This window comes from Aspergillus pseudotamarii (assembly GCF_009193445.1).
Source record: "Aspergillus pseudotamarii strain CBS 117625 unplaced genomic scaffold BDV38scaffold_24, whole genome shotgun sequence".
NCBI classification, from domain to species: domain Eukaryota; kingdom Fungi; phylum Ascomycota; class Eurotiomycetes; order Eurotiales; family Aspergillaceae; genus Aspergillus; species Aspergillus pseudotamarii.
In genome coordinates, this window is record NW_022475038.1 from 289,955 (window position 1) to 310,121 (window position 20,167).

General features: G+C 48.3%; 7 protein-coding genes across 7 annotated transcripts; 1 reads left to right on the forward strand and 6 right to left on the reverse strand.

Annotated features, from left to right (window-relative positions):
- Positions 1-71: 71 nt before the first annotated feature.
- On the reverse strand, positions 72-2,155 carry BDV38DRAFT_282560 (major facilitator superfamily domain-containing protein; the record flags this gene model as incomplete). Its single annotated transcript, XM_032059805.1, has 9 exons — positions 72-113; positions 161-218; positions 286-496; positions 553-711; positions 775-1,433; positions 1,488-1,745; positions 1,802-1,854; positions 1,915-1,995; positions 2,042-2,155. 9 exons carry the CDS (start codon positions 2,153-2,155, stop codon positions 72-74), a joined length of 1,635 nt encoding a protein of 544 aa, XP_031914014.1.
- A 2,000-nt stretch (positions 2,156-4,155) lies between these two features.
- BDV38DRAFT_282561 (MFS general substrate transporter) lies at positions 4,156-6,366 on the reverse strand (the record flags this gene model as incomplete). The annotated part of the gene is made up of 10 exons (XM_032059806.1): positions 4,156-4,434; positions 4,494-4,813; positions 4,866-5,205; positions 5,274-5,345; positions 5,396-5,521; positions 5,588-5,753; positions 5,812-5,886; positions 5,949-6,019; positions 6,073-6,164; positions 6,300-6,366. 10 exons carry the CDS (start codon positions 6,364-6,366, stop codon positions 4,156-4,158), a joined length of 1,608 nt encoding a protein of 535 aa, XP_031914015.1.
- Positions 6,367-7,193: 827 nt separating this feature from the next.
- Positions 7,194-8,891, reverse strand: BDV38DRAFT_270974 (uncharacterized protein; the record flags this gene model as incomplete). Its single annotated transcript, XM_032057237.1, has 8 exons — positions 7,194-7,625; positions 7,697-7,759; positions 7,818-7,860; positions 7,911-8,031; positions 8,175-8,293; positions 8,352-8,560; positions 8,634-8,706; positions 8,812-8,891. The coding sequence occupies 8 exons, from the start codon at positions 8,889-8,891 to the stop codon at positions 7,194-7,196; spliced, it is 1,140 nt and encodes a 379-aa protein (XP_031914016.1).
- A 2,453-nt stretch (positions 8,892-11,344) lies between these two features.
- BDV38DRAFT_282563 (alpha/beta hydrolase) lies at positions 11,345-12,685 on the forward strand (the record flags this gene model as incomplete). Its single annotated transcript, XM_032059807.1, has 1 exon — positions 11,345-12,685. The coding sequence occupies one exon, from the start codon at positions 11,345-11,347 to the stop codon at positions 12,683-12,685; it is 1,341 nt and encodes a 446-aa protein (XP_031914017.1).
- A 485-nt stretch (positions 12,686-13,170) lies between these two features.
- Positions 13,171-16,828, reverse strand: BDV38DRAFT_292569 (uncharacterized protein; the record flags this gene model as incomplete). The annotated part of the gene is made up of 2 exons (XM_032062037.1): positions 14,556-16,828; positions 13,171-14,502 (listed from the first exon to the last, which is right to left on the reverse strand). The coding sequence occupies exons 1-2, from the start codon at positions 16,668-16,670 to the stop codon at positions 13,171-13,173; spliced, it is 3,447 nt and encodes a 1,148-aa protein (XP_031914018.1). The 5' UTR covers positions 16,671-16,828.
- Positions 16,829-16,980: 152 nt separating this feature from the next.
- BDV38DRAFT_270977 (ClpP/crotonase-like domain-containing protein) lies at positions 16,981-17,888 on the reverse strand (the record flags this gene model as incomplete). The annotated part of the gene is made up of 2 exons (XM_032057238.1): positions 16,981-17,422; positions 17,482-17,888. 2 exons carry the CDS (start codon positions 17,886-17,888, stop codon positions 16,981-16,983), a joined length of 849 nt encoding a protein of 282 aa, XP_031914019.1.
- A 522-nt stretch (positions 17,889-18,410) lies between these two features.
- Positions 18,411-19,786, reverse strand: BDV38DRAFT_282566 (acyl-CoA dehydrogenase family protein; the record flags this gene model as incomplete). The annotated part of the gene is made up of 2 exons (XM_032059808.1): positions 18,411-18,497; positions 18,572-19,786. 2 exons carry the CDS (start codon positions 19,784-19,786, stop codon positions 18,411-18,413), a joined length of 1,302 nt encoding a protein of 433 aa, XP_031914020.1.
- Between the last annotated feature and the right edge of the window lie 381 nt (positions 19,787-20,167).

A 20,167-nucleotide genomic window follows, 5' to 3' on the forward strand; every position in this document is an offset into this window, starting at 1 on the left:
GCAATGAATAAATGTTCCCCAAGCCACATATTTGTTCCTCACTGAAAAATAGTGAAACCAAGGAATGGGGTTTAAGCACCACCCGCTCCAGCCATGATATTGGCTCGCTTATTCTGTAGGAGCTTAGTATAAACACAAAGGCCGTAAGTCTAACGCTTACCGCTAGAAAAATTGCGCAGACGAGGCTGATGGCTGCTCCAACGTAGACACACGTAAACCTTTTCCGATGCATGAGTATGAGAAGCAACCGGTGATCGAGCAGAGAAGGAATAACATATAACTCACACGTCACGCCAGGCAAGCACAATGATATCCAGCGCCTGCTCCCGGATGTGCCTTGGTAATGTACTTAGAAGTCCACTGCTGGTCCCTGATACGATGCGGGAGACCTGTGCCCGGGGAAGCTTTGGTAGCAATTCGTATAGACGGTTTTGAGCGACATTCACAAAGATGGCACCCGTAATGGACAGGCCCAGTGTCAGTCCGGTCAGTTGAGCTATCGTCATGTTAGCGGTCGGTGTATAGCACTTCGTATGGGGCAGGTCGGCAAACCAAGGATCATTAGAGTCAAACCGTCAACGCTATCTGATGGCGGTGTGACAGCTTGGATCACAGCAAATGCTGCTTGACTGTACAAGCCAGCACCTAATCCTAAAACCAGTTCGAGGCCGTATAGCACGCTGGGCGATGTGTGTGTCTCCACGATAGTAGCTTTTTATTTTTTTTTTGTAGTCAGTCATAGCTCAAAATGTATTGCAGGCTTGGCATACGCACACATCAACACTGCTGGAATGAGTGCAAGGGCACTTCCTGCCAAATACCATGGCTTATAGTACCCCACCCGAGACATCATAATCCCACTTCCCTGAATGGCCACCACTAACATGCAGATGAAGGGGAGCAGCCGGACAGCGGATATAATTGCATTATCACCTTTTGTGTATTGGAAGTAGATCGGAATATAGTACACGCTCGAGTAAGTGACTATACCCGCCGAGGCACATGCAATAAAGAGAAGAGCCGGTTCCTTTTGCTTAAGGAGATGTATGGGGAAAATGCGGCGCTCGAAGGCTGTGACAATGGCAAAGCTCTGCTGTGCAACGAATGTTATCCATAATATACCCGATAGAATGAAAAGAGCAATGATCTGTGCTGCGTCCCAGTTATACAGTGTTCCTCCAAAGTTGATCCCCATCACTAGAGTTGTGAATGCTGCAACACTGAGGATAGCTCCAACCCAGTCGAATGTATTAAGCTTTTGTTGGAGTGACAGTCCCGGTGTTACTGAGTTGGATGGGATCACAAAAAAGTACAATGGAAGTAGGATGACAGCGAACAGTAAGTTAATATAAAAGGCCCATCGCCAGGTATACAACTCGAATCCACCGCCAATAACAGGGCCGAGGACTGTTCCTAGACCCCAGACTAGCCCACTGGCGCTCAGTTAATAACACCTCGCCAGATGGATGCTCAATATATATACGTACGTTAGGCTGAGATATTGTGGACGTTCACGGCTCGTCGTATTCAGCGATAGCAGCGTGAGGACACCAATATACATTCCATTTCCACCTACACCAGCGAATACCCGCCCAACAATCTCAGCATTTATAGTCGGAGCAGCGCCGCAGAGCGCAGAGGCAGCCACAAAGATGACAGTGAAAACGATATACAGCCATTTGGCGTTGTAGAGAGTATACAGTTTACCCACAATGAGAACCATCGCCACGGCACCGATCATAAACCTGTGACAGACTTGTTACCAAGATGCTGTATATGTTTGGCATAAAGCCCGACTTACCCAACTGACATCCATGGTAAGTCTTCAACAGACTCAAAGTGGTTCACAATAACCTGGCAAGCTTTGATGAGTTCTTAGGACATTTAAAGAGCAAAGAAGGTCCAAGAACAAACAGGTGCAATATTGGCTACAATGGTATTGTCCAAGGCGTAGAGAAAGCTCCCTGTCAAAGTGCTCGCCACTAGCAGAAACCACTGCAACTGTCAACAAATAGATCTGCACTATTTGCGTAGAACCAACCTTGATCCCTGTAATCGGCCGCTTCTCCTGCTGACTGAGAGAGTAATCCCTCTCAACATCATGCTCGCAATGCTCAAGGCACTCAAGGCCCTCTAATGGTGTCACATTCGCCATAGGGATACGGCCTTAATTGATATTGGTGGGTCGCTGCTCCTCACGACACTGCCTAGCGAGAACAATAACCGATAATTTAGTAGAGGCCGTCAAGGCTGTGTACCTATTTGGTTGTGTTTTGTATTTGTTTGTTTTTTAACTCACCGACATTCCTGATCCCGTCATAAACTAAATATCAAGATATGCAGATCTGGCGGCCCCCTTGCGTAAGTGTCCGGATAATAGGATGTCGGAGGGATGATGACAGATAGATACCAATGAAACCTGTAGGACTTGGGCAAAAGCAAGGCATATGTCTTAATATAAGGGAATGTGAGCACAGGGATTCCATCCCTCACACCAATCTCATTAAATCAGGTAAAATCATGGTACACGATTAGGGCGACAGACGGACGGACTGTCTTAAAAGGTCTAACTGGATTACAAATATTCATATTTTTAAGTTATCTAGTCCTGTATTCCTCTATATTAGAGTTATTAGAATACTTTTAAACCTTACAGATATTTTCAACCTTTGAGCTATCTGGGGTTAGACTTTATTTTAAGGTTCCTTCGGGAAGGTTTCATGTATAAGTTCAGACTGACATTAGATTAGCTATTTCCAAGGCAGTCGGAATGGGTGCCATAGAGGCATCAAATGACGATACCAGTCGTGGTTTCAAAGGCCTTTGTAACAAGTGAAGGGCAAGTATGACAATCGGCAATCCAGACATTGGAGCCCTTGATGAAGTCAGAGATCTTTTGAAGTGATTACCAAGCCTGCTGACAAAAGTCAGACCCCTAATGTGAAGTGGAGATTCGTATTTCGCATTGAAAATCAGTCCTTTTCTCCAGTTGCTGGATAAATGTCCACTACACTGAGAGTCAGTCAAGGTTTTCATCAGAGATGCCGCACTGGAGTTTGTTTAACATTGATACCCGATATCTGATCAATCAAATCAATCAATGAATCAGGGAAGCTGAACCCTTATGTTGATCCACGCAGAATTGTTCTGTGGAAGTAACCAGATCCGCATCAACATATGCCACGCTGATGATGTGATTTCCTATATAAATCTAACCTTCCTGCAGATTAAACAGTTCTATATAATTTCATTCCATCTTTATCAATATAATTTACCTCATCATGTCTTCATCAGAAGCTCGACAGCTATGAGAGGTGTGGGTCTCTAGCCTATCGCTTAATAACGTCCCGCTAGACAGTCACCAGACCAAAGTATTTCATTCTCGATGGGCTAGCCTATCGATTAATGGGAGCGCACCTGCCCTGGTTGGAGGATGCCGTTTGGGCCGTATTCACCTTTGAAGGAGCTCGAAATTGTGGTATCTTTTGGCTGGGTGAGAGTATATCACTTGATTCATTGTTTAGATGGGCGGCAGCCTGAGCCGGAGGACAACAATGGGGTTGTCGCTGTCTCCGGTGGAGTATGGGAGTGTGATTTGTGCTCTGTTGGATGCGATTAGAGCGAGGGATGGGGTGATGGGATCTTCGTGGAAGGGAAATTCCAGCTCTTCTATGGTGGACATGTTAGATGATGCAGTGATACAACAGTAATAGCAGTAGATGAGGGAGGGACCCAGGATTTATATATCATTGCATTGATAGCCTGTGGAGTATCTTGGTGGTTCCGGTCAGATTTCCAACGTGTTCATTGGTAGGAGTTGTGATGCGATGGTAGCCGTGGTTATATTTTAAATATCAGTGAGGGTTCTATTCCTTTGTAGTAGAGTTATTCGAATATTTTGTATTAGTACCAAAGGGGCATTAACTGGCGATGCCAATAGTGGCCTCGACAACTCTGCAAGGCTGAAGGACGAAAGAGATAAATATATCTTATCTCTGGCCACTCCGATAGTTATGTACATACGACCAAGTCACTATCTTTCCATTATTGCCAGACATGCTGATTGTTATATGGTCCAAGCATTGACCACATCAATATACCAGGGCATATACTTCATACTTCCCTTCGGACAAAGACAACACCTCCGAGCACCCATCAGGCGAACTCCCGAGGAATACCACTCGCTTCCACCATGCGCAAGTATCGCCCTGCGGTCATCGCGCGCAACCGTTTGCCCCAAATCATCATCGGAATTACAGTCAAATGCGCCATAAGACCCATCGCCATCATCTGGATGTAGGCATTCCCGTAGCCAGAGTGGATCAGCCACGGTTGCACTGCGAATACGAATGTCATACCGATCAGATTGCGGAAGATATTAATCAGCACTAAGGACTCTGGTGCTACAGCCCGATAGGAGTCGAGGATATACGTCTATGTTTCTTCAGTAGCTGAAAGGATGTGAAATGGTATTGGAAAACTCAGAATCTTACCTCTCCGATAATCGAAGATGCGGTGAACCCGAAGGCCATTAACCCCATTCCGAATACAGGACATATCCAATGGACTCCGGCTTCCACGCCTTTACCGTACATGACTAAACCGCCAGAGGTGATGACGGCAGTCACTGCTAGGAGAATAAGTCTATGCTCTGGTTCTCGAATACCGTTGTTACGACGCGCGGCAACGATGATGAACCAGTCGCTCACGTTTCCTGCGAACATCGTGCCTAGAATGGAACCGATAAGGGCGGCGGCGTTGGTAAGGCCTACTTTCTCGCCACTCCATAGATAGGGCGGGCCGGTGAAGAACTCTATCCTAGATTAGCGAGTTGGGTTAGGGGGACTGGAAGCAAATCGACGTACGGGACTCAGTCGTGAAGATCGCAGCCCACCAGCAGATCGAGACACCGGTAAATACACCTGTCCAGAGAACAGGTGGAAAGAAGGCGAGTTGGTAGGGACGAAGGAAGAGATTGCGCCAGGCTTCGTTGGGATTCACACCCCATGAGTGCAGTGGATGGGTCTGCCAATAGGACTTCATCTTGATATCATGGTCGACATGTCCGGTATGAGTAGGTGTACAGCCCTTCTCGGATGGAGGCTCGGTGCTTCCGTCATGTGGACGTGTTGCCTGGTGTGTGTTGTACGATCTAGGATACAGCGTTTCCTCCAGACCGAAGAAGAGGATCAGGGCCATGGCCGCCTGACATCGTTAGTAGAGTAGTTCGATTGACAGCCAAAGGTGTTTCAAGGGTGCGTGAGTACACTCACGAAGCCAATCGCAGTAATCCAGAAACACCACCGCCAGCTCAAATCTACATACACATAACCTGCAACAAGCGGCTAAACTGGTCAGTTTTGCGCTAAATCTTTCCCAGGAGGGGTTGCCTTACGACGACGAAGGCACCGGCGCTGTACGAAAGGGCCCAGTATCCAACTTTAGATCCCATTTGGTGAGCAAAGTAAGTGTCCTGCAAGGAAATCTGGGGAAGACCCTCCTTTGGACCGCATCCAAGACCCTGTAGGAAATTAGATCAATTGCAGAATTGAGGGCAAACAAGGCAGTGATATCCCACCCAAAATACGTTAAACGTCACCCAAACGCCCCAGTTAGTTTGAACAGCTCCAATGATACTGCCGATCATGGCGATCAGAAGTCCCATGATATACACTGGGCGACGGCCAATCTTCATCGCTACAGGTTGCCAGAAGGCCGCGCCAACGCCACTGAACAGGAATAGAATAGCGCTCCTACATTGTCGCGTCATTATAATCCGGGTCATTACCAAAACTGAAGAGAAGCACACACCCCGTATTCAGACCATCGAAAGTCGTGTTCAGATCTGGTGCGAGGCCGTCATACGCGACACCATAGAAATTGATCCTGAGAGTAATGAGCTTCGGTTGCTCCAACGAGGTAGACGGGACGTATCAGGGATCGAGTACAATCCGTTCATGAAGAATGTATAGATGCATAGCAGGATGAGATGCTGCTTCTTGCGCGCTTGTGACCAGTTCTATTGCCGGTTAGATTAGTTGATATCGCAATTTGGCAAACGATTTCACGTACTAGAGGGTCATTTGGATCATCTGAGGAAGGTGGGATGAGGACAATCTCGGTGTGCTTTCCGGTCGCATGTTTCCTAGATTTCTCATGTGTGTCTGTTGGCAACGGTTATCATGGACAATATATAAATCTACTATTTTGGGAGGTCCCCCCGCCAAAGAAAACAAAAACAAAAATAGAAAATAAAAATAAAGCAAGTAGGATAGAGACTGAGAAGAGGAAGAGCTAACCATCTACCAAAAGAACAGTACCCGGGACATATCGAGGCTGCGTTGTTTCTGAGGCTTCAAGCGTCATGTCGGCCATCGGATATCGTAGCTTGCAGTGTGGGATATCAAGCGGCTCAACAGCAGCAATCAAAGCACGAAGCTCCAGAGGATTAGGAGAAGACGGTAAATCAGTTTGTGTATCACTGAGGGCGATTAAATATAGGTGCAATACTACTCGCTGTCAGGTAGAAGAAGCAAGGGATGTATATATGAGCCCCGCAACGTATGCAATATATTCCAATCACCCACTAGAGGGTTTGTAGATTCAATAACGCTGGGCGGTCAATTTTTTCCAGCCAGATTAAAAGGTTTGGTGAACAGGGAATACTACAAAAGTATCAGAATTAATGGCAACATGATCCCAGCCCATGAGAGCGTCGAAGAAGACCTCCCCACCGACCGTCATAGATTTCTGCCGTTCAAGAAGGCCTCTTGGCATCACTCTAAAAGTGATCGACCATGGCTAAGACTGACTAAAGACATGCCACGCCGGATGGCGTTTTTTCGCTTCCTCCGATATTGTTGTCGCTTCGTGTAGATTGACTTTTTGAACTGATTCTATAATAGAGTCACATATACCTTCTCTTGTCATAAAGGAAGTAACAAAAAGACTTCCCGGACATGTGCTATGTCCGTGCCCTACAGAGTATAATCCCAGTGGATGGACGAAAGAATATGCGGGCTCAATATAACGATGTGCAGATGTCCTATATTTTCTTGACTGATTAAGAGAAGCACGAACGATGTCCTACTGCCAGAGTCCCACCAAGGGGTATCATTATTCTCCTATTATCGATTACCCTAAGCATCGCTAGTTCATTACGCACTGGCCAACCGTGACAACCCAGTCCGACCTTATTCCCTATATTGCACCACCTCCACCGTCCGGTATATCCCCGAAAGAGACTGGCTAGTGCTGTGTGAAACATTCCTCTCCACCGGCTGCTCCACATCCTCAGTCGTGACCGTAGCACGGTAGTGCCGCTCTTGAATGGGCGATAACTCCAACCCCCTATCGAGGGCTCCGAGGGCTCCAAATCCTCCTTTTTCACGGTCGGGATGCGAATGCTGCACGATGGACTCCGTGGATTCGTCCATGTGACTCAGTCGGGAGCGTAATCGCGAGTGATGCATGTTTGTTGTGCGACGGCCACTAGAGAATGAGACACCTTGTCTACCGTATGAATTTGCGAAGGAGCTTAGGCTGAAAAGTTCTCGAAGGAGAGGCCATAGAAGGGGCACATTGGCTACGTAAACGGCTGTCGCAACTTCAGCAACGTACCATCGCTGTCCGGGTTAGTTGGGGATAGGACGCGACCTGGACGTCGTGGGCATTGAAGGGAGAGGTGGGTCCGTACCAGGAAGCTAACGGTATATTCCTCGGTGAAGTTAACATAACGATTGAGGATTGCCATGAGGATCTGTATTGGCGTAAGCTGTAATGGCTCGGTAGATTGCCTTTCTAATGTTAGAACATACCACTATCAAACCAAGGCTGAACACAGCGCAAAGAATCAGTTTCCTATGTCAGGTCAGCAGTTAGGCTCAGATGATAGGTTGAGGTAGTCCTGCCGTTTGAGCGGGATCTGCGAGCGTAGGACAAGCGGTATTGGAATACACAACATCATCAGGTCGGATGAGATGTTGAACGCGCTCGTTGTAACTAAGTGGTCATAATAGGTGGCACATTGCGCTGCGGGTGGATTGTCAGCATGGTCGAGTTGGGCTCAAAGCATACGGGCATACTTACGGTCGTTACTTGGGACATCCCCTATATCACATTGCGAGTTAATAAATGAATATATCGCTAGGGGTCGATGAAGAAAGGGCACGCACAGTACATGGTGATGGGCGGACCACACCAAACAGTGCAGAAGAGAATCTCAATTATCACAAAGGATGCCGCAACGTAAACAGCAAGCACCTTCACTGCTAAATGCTCTCTTAAACCCAACCTGCAAACCAGTATCAATAATAAGCAGGGCTAACGTCTCCACAAAGGAAGAGGCATACGTCAGTCGATTATAGATAATCAATAAGCAAGCCTTGACTAGCCACAGAGAGACCAAGGTGAAATGTTCAAGTATAAAGGTCATCTTGCTGCCGTATACAGCATCATCATGCTCTTCCTCTGTGAGGGACAGTGCCTTTTCTAGGGGAATATAGTTACTCCCATGCTGTGCGGTCTCATTTGCGCAGACAACGACTCCGGTGAAGGTAAACTGGTACTCCCAAACCCGTCGGTTACTATCGCTTTGAGTCCATAGCATGTTCGGTGGACGTAGATGGACTCACCAAAATGACCACCATCAGGTAATCATCAGTTTGCAATTTCTTCCATGATTTCCGGGCTATACGCCGCGAGGCCCTGTACTTTGTCAGGATCAAAGTACCGGACAGACAAAACCTACACTTACATGCGACACGCAATGAGAAGAACGCCTGCCAGGTACACTTGGTTAGCCCGCAGGACATAGACAGAAGAGCTAGGACAGTACCAAACACATATAGAGTCCATGTTTCAATAGCTAGTGTTCTAGCAAATGGGTCCATTCCTCAAGGATTCTGATGGTAAATGCCGAGTACGTGGGAGAACGATGCGACCTTTGAAGAGAAGCTTCGAAGAAGTAGGAACATACCCCCATCGTGTGCTTGCCCACATAGCTTACTGTGTACACCAAGCATAATGCGACCCAATTAAACAGGGCTGACAATATGCGTTTTGTACTATGCATACAGACTCTGCTTGGGGTGGCAGGGGCGCCCCTTATTGGCTGGAGTTCCCATGAAGTAAACTGGTGTCTCCAAAGGCCAGAAAAATGCAAAATGATAAGCATATAGGCTAGAGTAAACGAATAATAGGAGGTAAATTAATTTATCTCAATTCGCCTAGTCTGCAGGGTGGGCGGATCTACATAACGGTGAGTTTCCGGAAATTTCCTGAAGTCGATAATGTCGATCAAAGCTTTTGAACCCATCCCACGGTATCTATTGCTGGTCACACTAAGCCCTACACGTCTCATAATACTTGAGGGTGCTTGGCCTTTCTATTTGGCGCAGTACTTCAGCACATTCCACAGCATCTCCTGAGGTTTAATTTCTTCGTGAAGGGTAACAGGGACATTCAGCACATACACTGCAGAGGGTCTTAAAAGGATTCGCTTTGATGCAGCCAATGGTCCACATACGGGCCAGGTAGGAGAAAAAGGGTCCGATGATCCACCCGATCGACTAGAGCTTGGTTGCGACGTTGGTCTTATAGGCCCACTTCCAAGGGAGAAACCTCGGAAGTTTCAGCTCCAACACTCAACGCTTGCCTATAATAAAGCAATCTTTTTATCGTTCCCGACTGGAGGACGTATAGTCACTACCCAGGTGATGCCTGGTTGATCCCAACTTTGCCCTCCAGAGGGTGGCCAAGTTCATGACATATCTTATTGTTTAACAGGCAGTGCAGTGAATATAACGCTTGGGCAGTGTGTATCGATGTCCTCGAAACAACATATGCTTTTGCATAAAGGGCCCGTGAGGGTGCCAGCGGTAGAGAACTCATGCTACACCCGAAAAAGAGTTGGGATAGCGTGCAGTGAATGACAGATGGTAACAATGAAAGTAACTATACTGAAGTTTCATAGAAGGCCACTTATTTCCCAGTCTTCCATGATTTCTATTGAATAATCTAATAGTGCGAGGGGTAGAGGCCGTCATACTATTCTTGTAATTGGGAAACGTACTGTGCGCACTCAACTAGCTTTGCAAACTGACCTTTTTGGTTTCAGTGTAGTGGTTGTATCAGATAATACGAAAATCTCGGATAGCATCTCTGGTTTCATATAGTCGCTCGAATATCTCCCCATGCATCATACCCTTCATGTTCAAAACACAGTGTTAATTTGGTCCTACAGTGTATCTTGTCATAGTTCTACTTACAACATTCCTCAATTAAATAGAAAGAATTACACTTGGCTTTCAAATGATTGTACTCCTTGAGGGATAGCGTCAGCCGAGAAAGCATTTATACAGTTGTAGCAAGTATATATCAATAGGCAGTTACAGGTTCCAGGCCGGTTCAGCCTGAATGACAGCTGACGATGAAAATCAGAGGATGCTCGGACCGTCTGCTCGACTTAATCTGCAAGTCTAGTCATAGGTATGTTTGTGCAAAAGCTGGTAAGTGTGCTGGAGGCCACGGAAATACCTTGCTCACGGGCTGACTATGAAGAATGACTTTACACTCAGTCAGGTAGTAGTAACAGATTGGTGAATAACTCATGTGTCTTTTCCTTTTGCCAAGCGGCCCTGGAATCAAAACGGAATTAATCTCCTCATACTGGCAAGCTGACATCTTCATTATGGGGAGCATTCTTCCAAACTCCAAGGATTGATTACCGTGTCTGAGAGGAACGTTGATATCACTATAGAGGAAATTGCGATTAAGCAAGGAATGCTGGCACTCACGGTGATACTTGGTACCTCCGAGATCGAGAGCCTCGGTAAGGCGCTGAGTTAATTGAAATGCCGCGGCCGAATGAGTACGGTTGGCGGAGCAAATGGCTCAGCTATTCATATTTGACGCTCTGTTGATTGCAATACGCCGCTTAGTCTACCCGAGCTCAATCAGTGAGATTCAGGGAGAGCGTCAAGATGCCACTTGGAGCAATTTGACATGATCTACTTCCCTTCCATAAGAGGAAGGTCGACGCCCCAGCCGAAATTAGCTCGATGATCGTCCCCGTTGATGGCCAATTGTCACTCGCCGCATTTATATAAGTCTCCAATCCGGCCATTGAATGAGACATATACTCACGGCGGCATGTAAAGTCGGGAATCAGTCTGTATTCGAGATGGCTATACCGTGGGAACACCTCAATATATAAATGGCCGTCGTTTCATAGAGTCGTGTCGTCTGCAAGATATGGACACTCACTATTACACAAGAATCTTTGACTTGGCGTCGGAATATCGAGCATCATTATAAAAATAGGGCACTGTCCTAAGAAGCAAATATGCCCTCCATGTCCTTCTCGGTCTTAGTGGCCTCAATAATTTCGGTTGTCACTTCGGCCACTGTGACTCCGATCGACAGCTTTCCCGATAATTGTAATGCTAGTTGTCAAGCCAGTATCGCCGAAGCCCTCGCACGGGAACAGGCGGGTTGGGTCAGTCCTAATATATCAACCGATCCTTTTTACGCAAATCCAACAAACATTTCTGATTATGCCGCCGGTGAAATCGTCAAATGGGAAGATGTACCGAGTCAGCAGTACACGACAGTTGGTTATAATACTCCTCCGGCAACTACACTGTCCAGATTCCTCTATATGAGCGAAGACATTGATGGCAACCCCATACCAGCCAGTGCGTTTCTGTTACTTCCCTTTACGAATCATGATGGTAGCGGAAAGCCAATGCGAACGGTGGTTTGGACGCATGGAACAGCGGGCATTACCCGACAATGTGCACCCTCGAATAACAAGCAGCTCTACTACGAATGGGAAGGGCCGTTTGCGTTAGTACAGCAAGGATACGCCGTCATTGCCCCTGATTATGCTGGTCAGGGTAGTGATATCCCCATGGGCTTCATGTACGAGTCGGGTGCATTACACGCCCTAGACGTGAGCTTTGCACTCCAGGCCGTGAGATCGAAGCTTCAAGATCGGATCACCCATGAATGGGTAGTGGTCGGTCACAGCGAGGGTGGCATGACCGCATGGCGTGTTAATGAACGAGAAAAGCGAAACGCGACGGGCGGTTTCCTGGGCGCCGTTTCAGGAGCCCCGGCACTCCGGCCACTTTCCCTTATCCCACAATCATGGCGCCTTGCTGGGGATGGCCCAGTCCATGATGTTGTTTCAATATTTGTTTTGCAGTCCATTTCGCGACTATTCCCTTCCGTCAAGGTCGAAAACTACGTCAGCGATATCGTCGCAAGCCGTATCCCAATCGCCCAGCAAGGATGCTTGGCAACTGGCTCAACGATTTATGGGAACCTCACATTGCCACAACTGTACAAGAACACCAGTTGGATTCACCATCCGGATGTCGCTGAGTGGCAAAAGAGCTATAATGGTGCCGGCACTCATGAATTGGCAGCTCCCATGTTGGTCCTTCAGGGAACGGCTGATGAGTTGGTCTATGCAAACCTAACGGAATGGGATTACGATCAGACGTGTAGCACATTCCAGAGCAGTACGATGCAGCTCTATGTTTACCCTGAGCTTAACCACGACTTCGCATTCATTGCTGGGCAGGCGCAATACTTACCTTGGATACGTGACCGCTTCCAGAATGTCTCTTTGTCTCCCGCATGTAACAAGACGACTGTCACTCTATCTGGGTTTCACTAAAGACTCATGAGAATGTTCGTGGGTAGAAATAGCCACCCTCGTCTTACCAAATCCACCGGGTTCTAAAATAAGGAATGAAAAATCATATGGTGCATTCGCACTGGAAATGAAGCTAGTCATCCGAAAAAGAGATTCTTGGAATTGTGGGCCCTTGTATGTCTACAAAATTGTTTCCGTCTTGTAGTAGCCAGTCAGGTACCGACAGTGCAAACGGTATATCGATCGAACTTGGACAGAAAATGTTTTTCGCAGTATCTTGATATACTGACTCTCCGGTGTTAGCGGTTATGAATACACGAGAACAGTCACATTAATGCTGAACCTGCTTAGTTTGCCTGAACTTGTAAAACTGTATGCCACATCTAACACCACCATTCCATACTGCTACTAGTATCTAGACACTTAAATTCACTCGTTATCATGACATGGCGGGTGACATATAGAGGCTTGAAATCCGGGCAAGGGCTAATCAGTCCTCTTGGTATCTATTGAGAAACATGGGGCTCGTATAATGCTCCAAAACGGGAAAACGCCTGGCAACCCACATAAATGCCAACTAGCTTTGACTGCCTTGGAGGTGCGTATATCCTGTCGTTGGTTAAGAGTCGTCGATGGCTTTCCGCGGATGCATCATCTTTACACCATACGTCTCGCCAGTCATATCCCACTGCATTGGCCGGCTTATCGGGCGAACTGATGGAAGGTCTAAGCTTCTTGTGCCTAGGCTGCTCATTCTCTTCAACCTCGAACTCGATCTTGATGAGCTCGTGCTCTGCGGCCGCAGCCGAGAAACCAACAATCCGAGCGTTCTCTGCAAATTGAATTGTTTGACAGATGTCAGTATCGAAATCACCTATCCTCGCACTTGTACCGGATGTGTAGGTGAAAGCAAGTCCAACAATCGCCCTGTCTCGAATGTATGCCTCCGCTGTCACTATGGTCTCTATCTGGCCGCCGGCACTCTGCCTTTGGAAGTAAAGCTTGCGTACCAGGTCGAAAGGTGGTTCTTGGTTGGGGACCAGCATCTGAGTCTTTTGACTTTCGTTTGTAGACATGGCTGCTCGGACGCGATCAGAAGATACATTCAGTATCCATGAAATAGCCGTCAGTTTCTCGTCAGAGCTACGTTGGTACTGGTGCTGCAGTTTTCGAGGTGGAAGAGATTCAAAGTCCGGAGAGCGAAATGTCACACTACGAGAACAACTGGTCTCAATTTGTATGGCCGTGACCTGACCCACTTCCAGCCCCGGGCATTCAGTCGAGAAGCCTACGGAAGTAAACCATATAGTTAACGATTGGACTTCCTCAACTGGGGACAGTTCGAAACCATCATCCAGCTGATTCATCCATTGTCCTACTACACTGGGAGTTGGATGGCTATAGTACTCGATCTTCAAACCGGATATGCGACTAGGGCATCTGGATCGGGCGGGGAGGCCTGTAGATGCCTGGATTTTCCGGACATTCTTTAGTGACGCATAGGTCTGATAGTTGCCCTGGTTTGCGCCATCTATAAAGTGAGAGAACCGTTCGTCGTACAGTACCTGATCATTCGGTATATGATGGCATTCGCGATCCGGAATGACAGGAGTTACGGGTTGTTCGTCACATTTTTGGGATTGGATGCCGAGTCGGATAAACCGCGTTTGGCTCAAATGTTGTTCGGATCTGGGTATGTCATTGCTGCATTCTGATACAAGGCCAACAAATCCCGTAATGGTGTTGCCGAATGGCAAAATAGGTACCGGGCCAACAGCAGCGTTCAGTCGATAGTGAAGAGGGGCAAAAGTAGCAGTTCTTCCATAGTTAGTGGAAACCTGAATGAAAGTTAGCATCGAACAGTAATGATTTGGCAATGGGTAGAAAAGACCTCCACGCCACCTAGCCCGCTGGCTGGGTGGTATCTGCGATTGTCTTCTAGAACATTGAAAGCAATGATACGCTCCCCCTGGGAGCCAGCGATAAGAAAAGAGATCCCGCAGCCCCTGTTAGAGCCAAAAAGTACGGACCTTCCATCACAATAAAATACTTCTATTCCCATCAGTGGATAAGGACCAGAGGCCATGTGGAAGACAAGTTTTGTCAAGGAGGCGAGAAGCAGGCCTCTTGGGCCGCCGAAGTCGATATTAGTCAGTGGTTCAAAAGGCCTGGCAGGCTGGGAGGGTAGAAGAGGGCTAATTTCCGAATCCTCGTGCTGTGGGGGATGCGGTGTCCACAAGCACAAGTGAGACGGTAAACAACAAGAGCCCATCACGCCTTGAGGAAACTCCTCGGAAGCTCCGGACCGGTCTGTCAATTTCCCTAGGCCGATCGAAACGATCTTGAAGTGGTCTAGACCTATAACCAAGAAACAGCAATATGTCCCGTCAGGAATAGTGAGCGTGCCATAAGCAATCCCTGGGCCATTGCTCTCGCCAACCCAGTCCGATGCATACGAATTTCCGAATTTAAATTTGATAGCCTTGAGCCCTTCCGAGGAAAGGGCCACGCAAATAGCTTTCACGTCGGATGTGGACGGTATCTCTATCCACTTCTCAGACACCGGGTTGTGATATCCGACTAGACGGCCGACGACATTACACCCTCCCGAGGAATATATGTTTATTCCAGATATAAAACCTCGTGTGCCGATTTTGATGGTTGAGATACCTATCCGCCGCGGATGCTGCCGACGCGGGGCCATAAATGATCGTGCCCTGTGGTAAAGCTCACGACATCCCTCACCCATGATATTACCCGAGCCAGTACAGGCCAACTGACCGGAAAAAGAGCCCGCTATCTGCACGGCTGGAGGCGGAATTTCAGCTCCCTCGCCATCCGTTAGCTGAATGTTGCCGTCTTGACCTGGCGCCGGGTGAAAGACAGATCCGTATGGACCATTTTGCAAAACATCCTTTAGGTCCACAAGAGCCGCGATGGGTTCCAGTAGTTTGCGAACCCTCTTTCGATTGATCAAGGGTAGGATTCTGGCGCTTAGAGATGCCCTCGTTCCAAAGTACAGCCGACACCAGTCCCGTGTATCCGAAAGACACGGGAAAACAAAGTCAAGCTCCTGACCTAGACAAAACCTACTGCGCCAGTACGACTGTGGCAGCGTATCGATACTTGCCTGTAGAGCTAGATCTCGACACACGAGTCTCAGATTTAAAAGCTCATCAAATGATAAATATGAGAATATCTCGAATCTCATCTCGGCCGACAGTCGATTCAACATATGGTTCCTAGGTTTCTCTGGCCTTGTACGCCTTTTCAATATCGTGTTATGATGGGATGGGAGTGGATGCCGCCCGTCGTCGGGCGCGGAGGGACCAGAAATACCAGCGACCCTCTCGTTCCGGTAATTTCTGCCCTCCACAGCCAGTGTTATTCGGGAGGCGCCTTCTCGCTCTTTCCAGAGCGGAATATCGTGTGCTTTGTGGAAGTCTGGTGCGGTCGCTTCCAGGTCATGGATGGAGGGAATCACCCAGGGGTCAGCGTAGAAGTGTAAGCCCAGATCCACGGGCTCTGTCCGCCCAAACGATATGTGTGTTTGCGCAGCGCCCCCATAATCGTGGCCCCATTGGAAGCTTGAGTAGTCGCGGCAAGGTATGGAATAGAGCTGGTGAAAGATCGACTCTAGAATGGCCGTCTTATTGTGGACGTCACCATCCTGTGCATGTCCGAGTCTAAGAAGGAGCAATCTCCAGCACGAGTTGTGAAAGGCAAAGCACCACCGGCTTTCAGATGGGTCGCAAATAGTCCATCTTTCGAGCGCTTCAATCCCCACGTCGATATATGATTCATCGCTATCGATCGGTGCGTGGAGCTTATTTCGGAAGAGTATTATCCCTAGCCCGGTGATCGTGATCTGGTCATTGGTTGAGTAGATTCCACGTATTTCAGCGTACCAAGGGCGAGCGTGGGCCTGTGGAGGCTCTGGATTATCCCTATAAGGATCGGGAAGCAGGATGACGCCGCAAAAGGGACAGTAAACGTTAGATGCCATGAAGTTGAGGTTCCCTTCGAGGTTGAATGAGGGTGGAGCTGCTGCGGCTATCCAAGTGTCTCAGGCTTTGGATGTGCCAGATTTCCTAGGCATCAACGCATCGGCAGACTAGCGTGAGGCCAAACTACCGTTTGTAAAATCAGCTTGAGGCTATAGCCATGTCGCTGTCAAAAGCTCTTCTAACTCATACAAGCGTGCACTAAATCATTGTCTCTTGACTTCGTTAACTATACGCGGAAATCCCACTCGTTACCCATTTCCACTACACCCGCCACAGTTCTCTTCCCACTAGCACCACTGAACCAAGTCATTAAATCTTAGGCATCACCCATTGTGGCCTGGTTTTCTTTACAAAGGCCTCTATGCCAATCTTAAAATTCTCCCCTTTGACCACTCGATCCGCGTACATTTCACGGACATGCGAAGTTGCGTGCTGCACACTTGGATTCTCCCAGGCTGCCCTAAGCCCCTGTCGCGTCGCCAGGATCGCATCCGGGGACAACTGCACAATCCGTGATGCAATAGCCAGGCACTCCTCCACAACAGATTCAGGCGTCTTGGAGACCTTGTTAATCAAGCGGAGACTCAGAGCCTCTTCTGCGGGGATCCTTCTGCATGTCAAAGCGAGCTCCGTGGCGACTTGCATACCACATGTTCGAACCAACCGGGGTAAGCCACCCGCTGCCGCATACAAGCCGACCTGAGCCTCTGGAAGCCCAAACTCAGCCGTCGGAGATGCAACGATAATGTCACTAGGTGATTCTTGCGTCAGTACGTCCGCAGCAGAACCAAAGGCATAAATCTAACTGACGAATTGAGACAAATTTCAAACCCTCCACCCAGAGCAAACCCATTCACAGCTGCCAGGACGGGCTTGACACCTTTCCGCTGACTGAGTCCCATGAACCCTGTCGGAGGATGGGTAAGTAGAGCTTTCTCAGATGCCGTTTTCTCATTTGTCCGTTTCGTGCTCTGTTCTTGGAGGTCCTGCCCTGCACAAAAGGCCTTGTTCCCGGCCCCGGTGACGACAGCCACAAGGAGCGATGGCTCATTGTCGAACCAGGTGAAGAGCTCATGTGCTTCCCAGTGAGCGTAGGACGGTAGAGAGTTCCGTTGTTTCTCTCGATCTATAGTGACTAACATGATACGGGCTTCGGGAAATGACACACGATAGTGTGTGGTTGAAGGTAGCTCGGATTGAAACGATGGTAGAGTCATGATTGGTATGTGGTGCGAAGACTGCAGTGTTTCCTAACAAATAATGGACCCAACAACTATTCTGTTCTTTTGTATTATTGTTGTTTATCCTGGCTTTTCAAGATAACGATCTTAATATCCCCCGATCGGCGGTAAAATGTTGAAATGGCTTTATGGAATGGACTTTAGTTCCTCGGGGCCTCGGTTGGTCCCCGCAAATTCATGCCGAAGGTCAATCCAGCATTGCGAAAGTGGGGAGAGAACAAGAACGGAGACGAGCCAATAGTAGCCAAAGCTCGCAGAGAGGGATGAGATATTTATGATGCGTTTCTATTCTATACTATATTGTTCTTGTGTATACTTGCTCGCGTTAACCTGAATGGCCTGGCTTGCGTCTTCTAACACAACCTGATCAAGTTTTAAACATGCTTAAACCAATCTAAATTGAAATGACAATAGAACATATCATTGGGGGATTTCATGGTTGAATGTTATTATTTATAATCATCCTTGCTACACGTTGGAAAATATTTATATCACTGCTCATAGCTTTCCCTTTCCTTTCAGCAAAGAAATTTCCTGGCGTACGGCGAGATCCGCGATGATCTCTTCACTCCCGCCACCCACCACCTAAGATTAGACGAGGAAACAGTCAGCGCACGGGAAACACAATCAACGGTTAAGGGGAAGAAAAGCAATCTCACCATCATTCGCAGGTCTCTACTGATCTGCTCCACGGTCGCGCCGGCCCCTCCTTTCTGATATCCTGCTCCACCAAAGATCTGCTGAGCCTCCCGCGCGGCTAACTCAAGCATCTGCCCTCCCTGGACCTTAAGCAAAGCAATGCGACTAGCGATCTGAGGGCTCTGCCAGCCTAAGGGTGCGTTGGTGATATAGTACGCCAGCTGTTCTAACCAGGCCCAGTGGGCCTCCACCCGGTGGGCCAGTTCAGCCAGCTTCCGGCGGATGATTTGATTGTGGATCAGTGGTTTCCCAAAGGTCTGGCGCGTCATAGCGTACGACAGAGCCATGGCGAGGCAGGTCCGACTTTTCCTATTACATTGGATGGCCATGATGTATCTTTCTTTGTTGAAGTTTTTCATAATGATAGGGAACCCCTTATTTTCCTCTCCGATCAGATTCTCGACAGGCACCCGGACATCTTCCAGATCCACAAATGATGATCCACCAGCATTCTGCCCACTGTTATAGATCTTCTGGCGTGTGACTCCCTTGGAATCCAGTGGGATTACCAGCACAGAAATTCCATGGAGACCTGATCCTTCGCCCCCCGTCCGAACAGCTGTTGTCATATGCGTAGCCCAAGGAGCACCAGTGATCCATTTCTTAACCCCGTTGACAATGTAAAACCTTCCGTCGGCGGACTTGACAGCGCTCGTCCTGATCCGTGCGACATCTGAGCCGCCGCCGGGTTCGGTCACCCCCAAACAGAAGCTGGTGTCCCATGAAAAGAGGCCGGGAAGCCACTTGGCCTTTTGTTCTTCCGTGCCATGGTGGACGACTGGAGGTATGCCGATCGTTGATGCACCACCGAGTGCTATGCCCACACCCCCCTCCACTCTGGCCAGCTCGTCCACGGAAACGAGGAGATGAAACACATCCCTCTCATGGTGCGGCAGCCCGGCTAGATCGGGAATGTGAGAGAGGCGATACTGTGCAGGCACATCATCGAAAGGGATCCCCGACTGGGCATACCGCAGTGCTTCTGCTCGTGGTACAGTGCCCCTCTCTTCCCATTCAAGGGCGTGGGGTAAGATATGCGTATCACAATATTTTCGGATATTGTCTCGAAGTTCCCGATGAGACCGGTTATAATAAGGCGAGTCTAACGTTTTGTACCACGCGGGTTCGGCCCATGGCGTGTTGTTGTCAAGGTTGAGTTTCGGATCTGGAGGCATACTTGGTGTTTAACGGATACCTAGTCATACGTGCAGAAGTCGAGATATGCGGGGAAGAGCACCTGTTTTATTAGGGAAGAAACCTCGTGAATGACTATCAATTCTATACCTCTGATTTATTTCCATTTCACCCCTAGTGACGGTGTTGGTGGTGAATCATGATCGATAGCCGAGAGCCTCGGGATCGACTATTTGACTGACTCGACCCAAGTATCCGTTGGAGCGCGGTTCCCCCTCAATTGCCTCCACTATTAGTGTATTGCTCAATATAGCCTATTATTCAGTTAGCGCTATGGCCAATCAGGTGGCCAGTGGCATTTCTTTGGCTTTTGACATTTGAGCCGCGGTGTCTACCATGTTTGTTTCCGAGGTGTGGAGGAC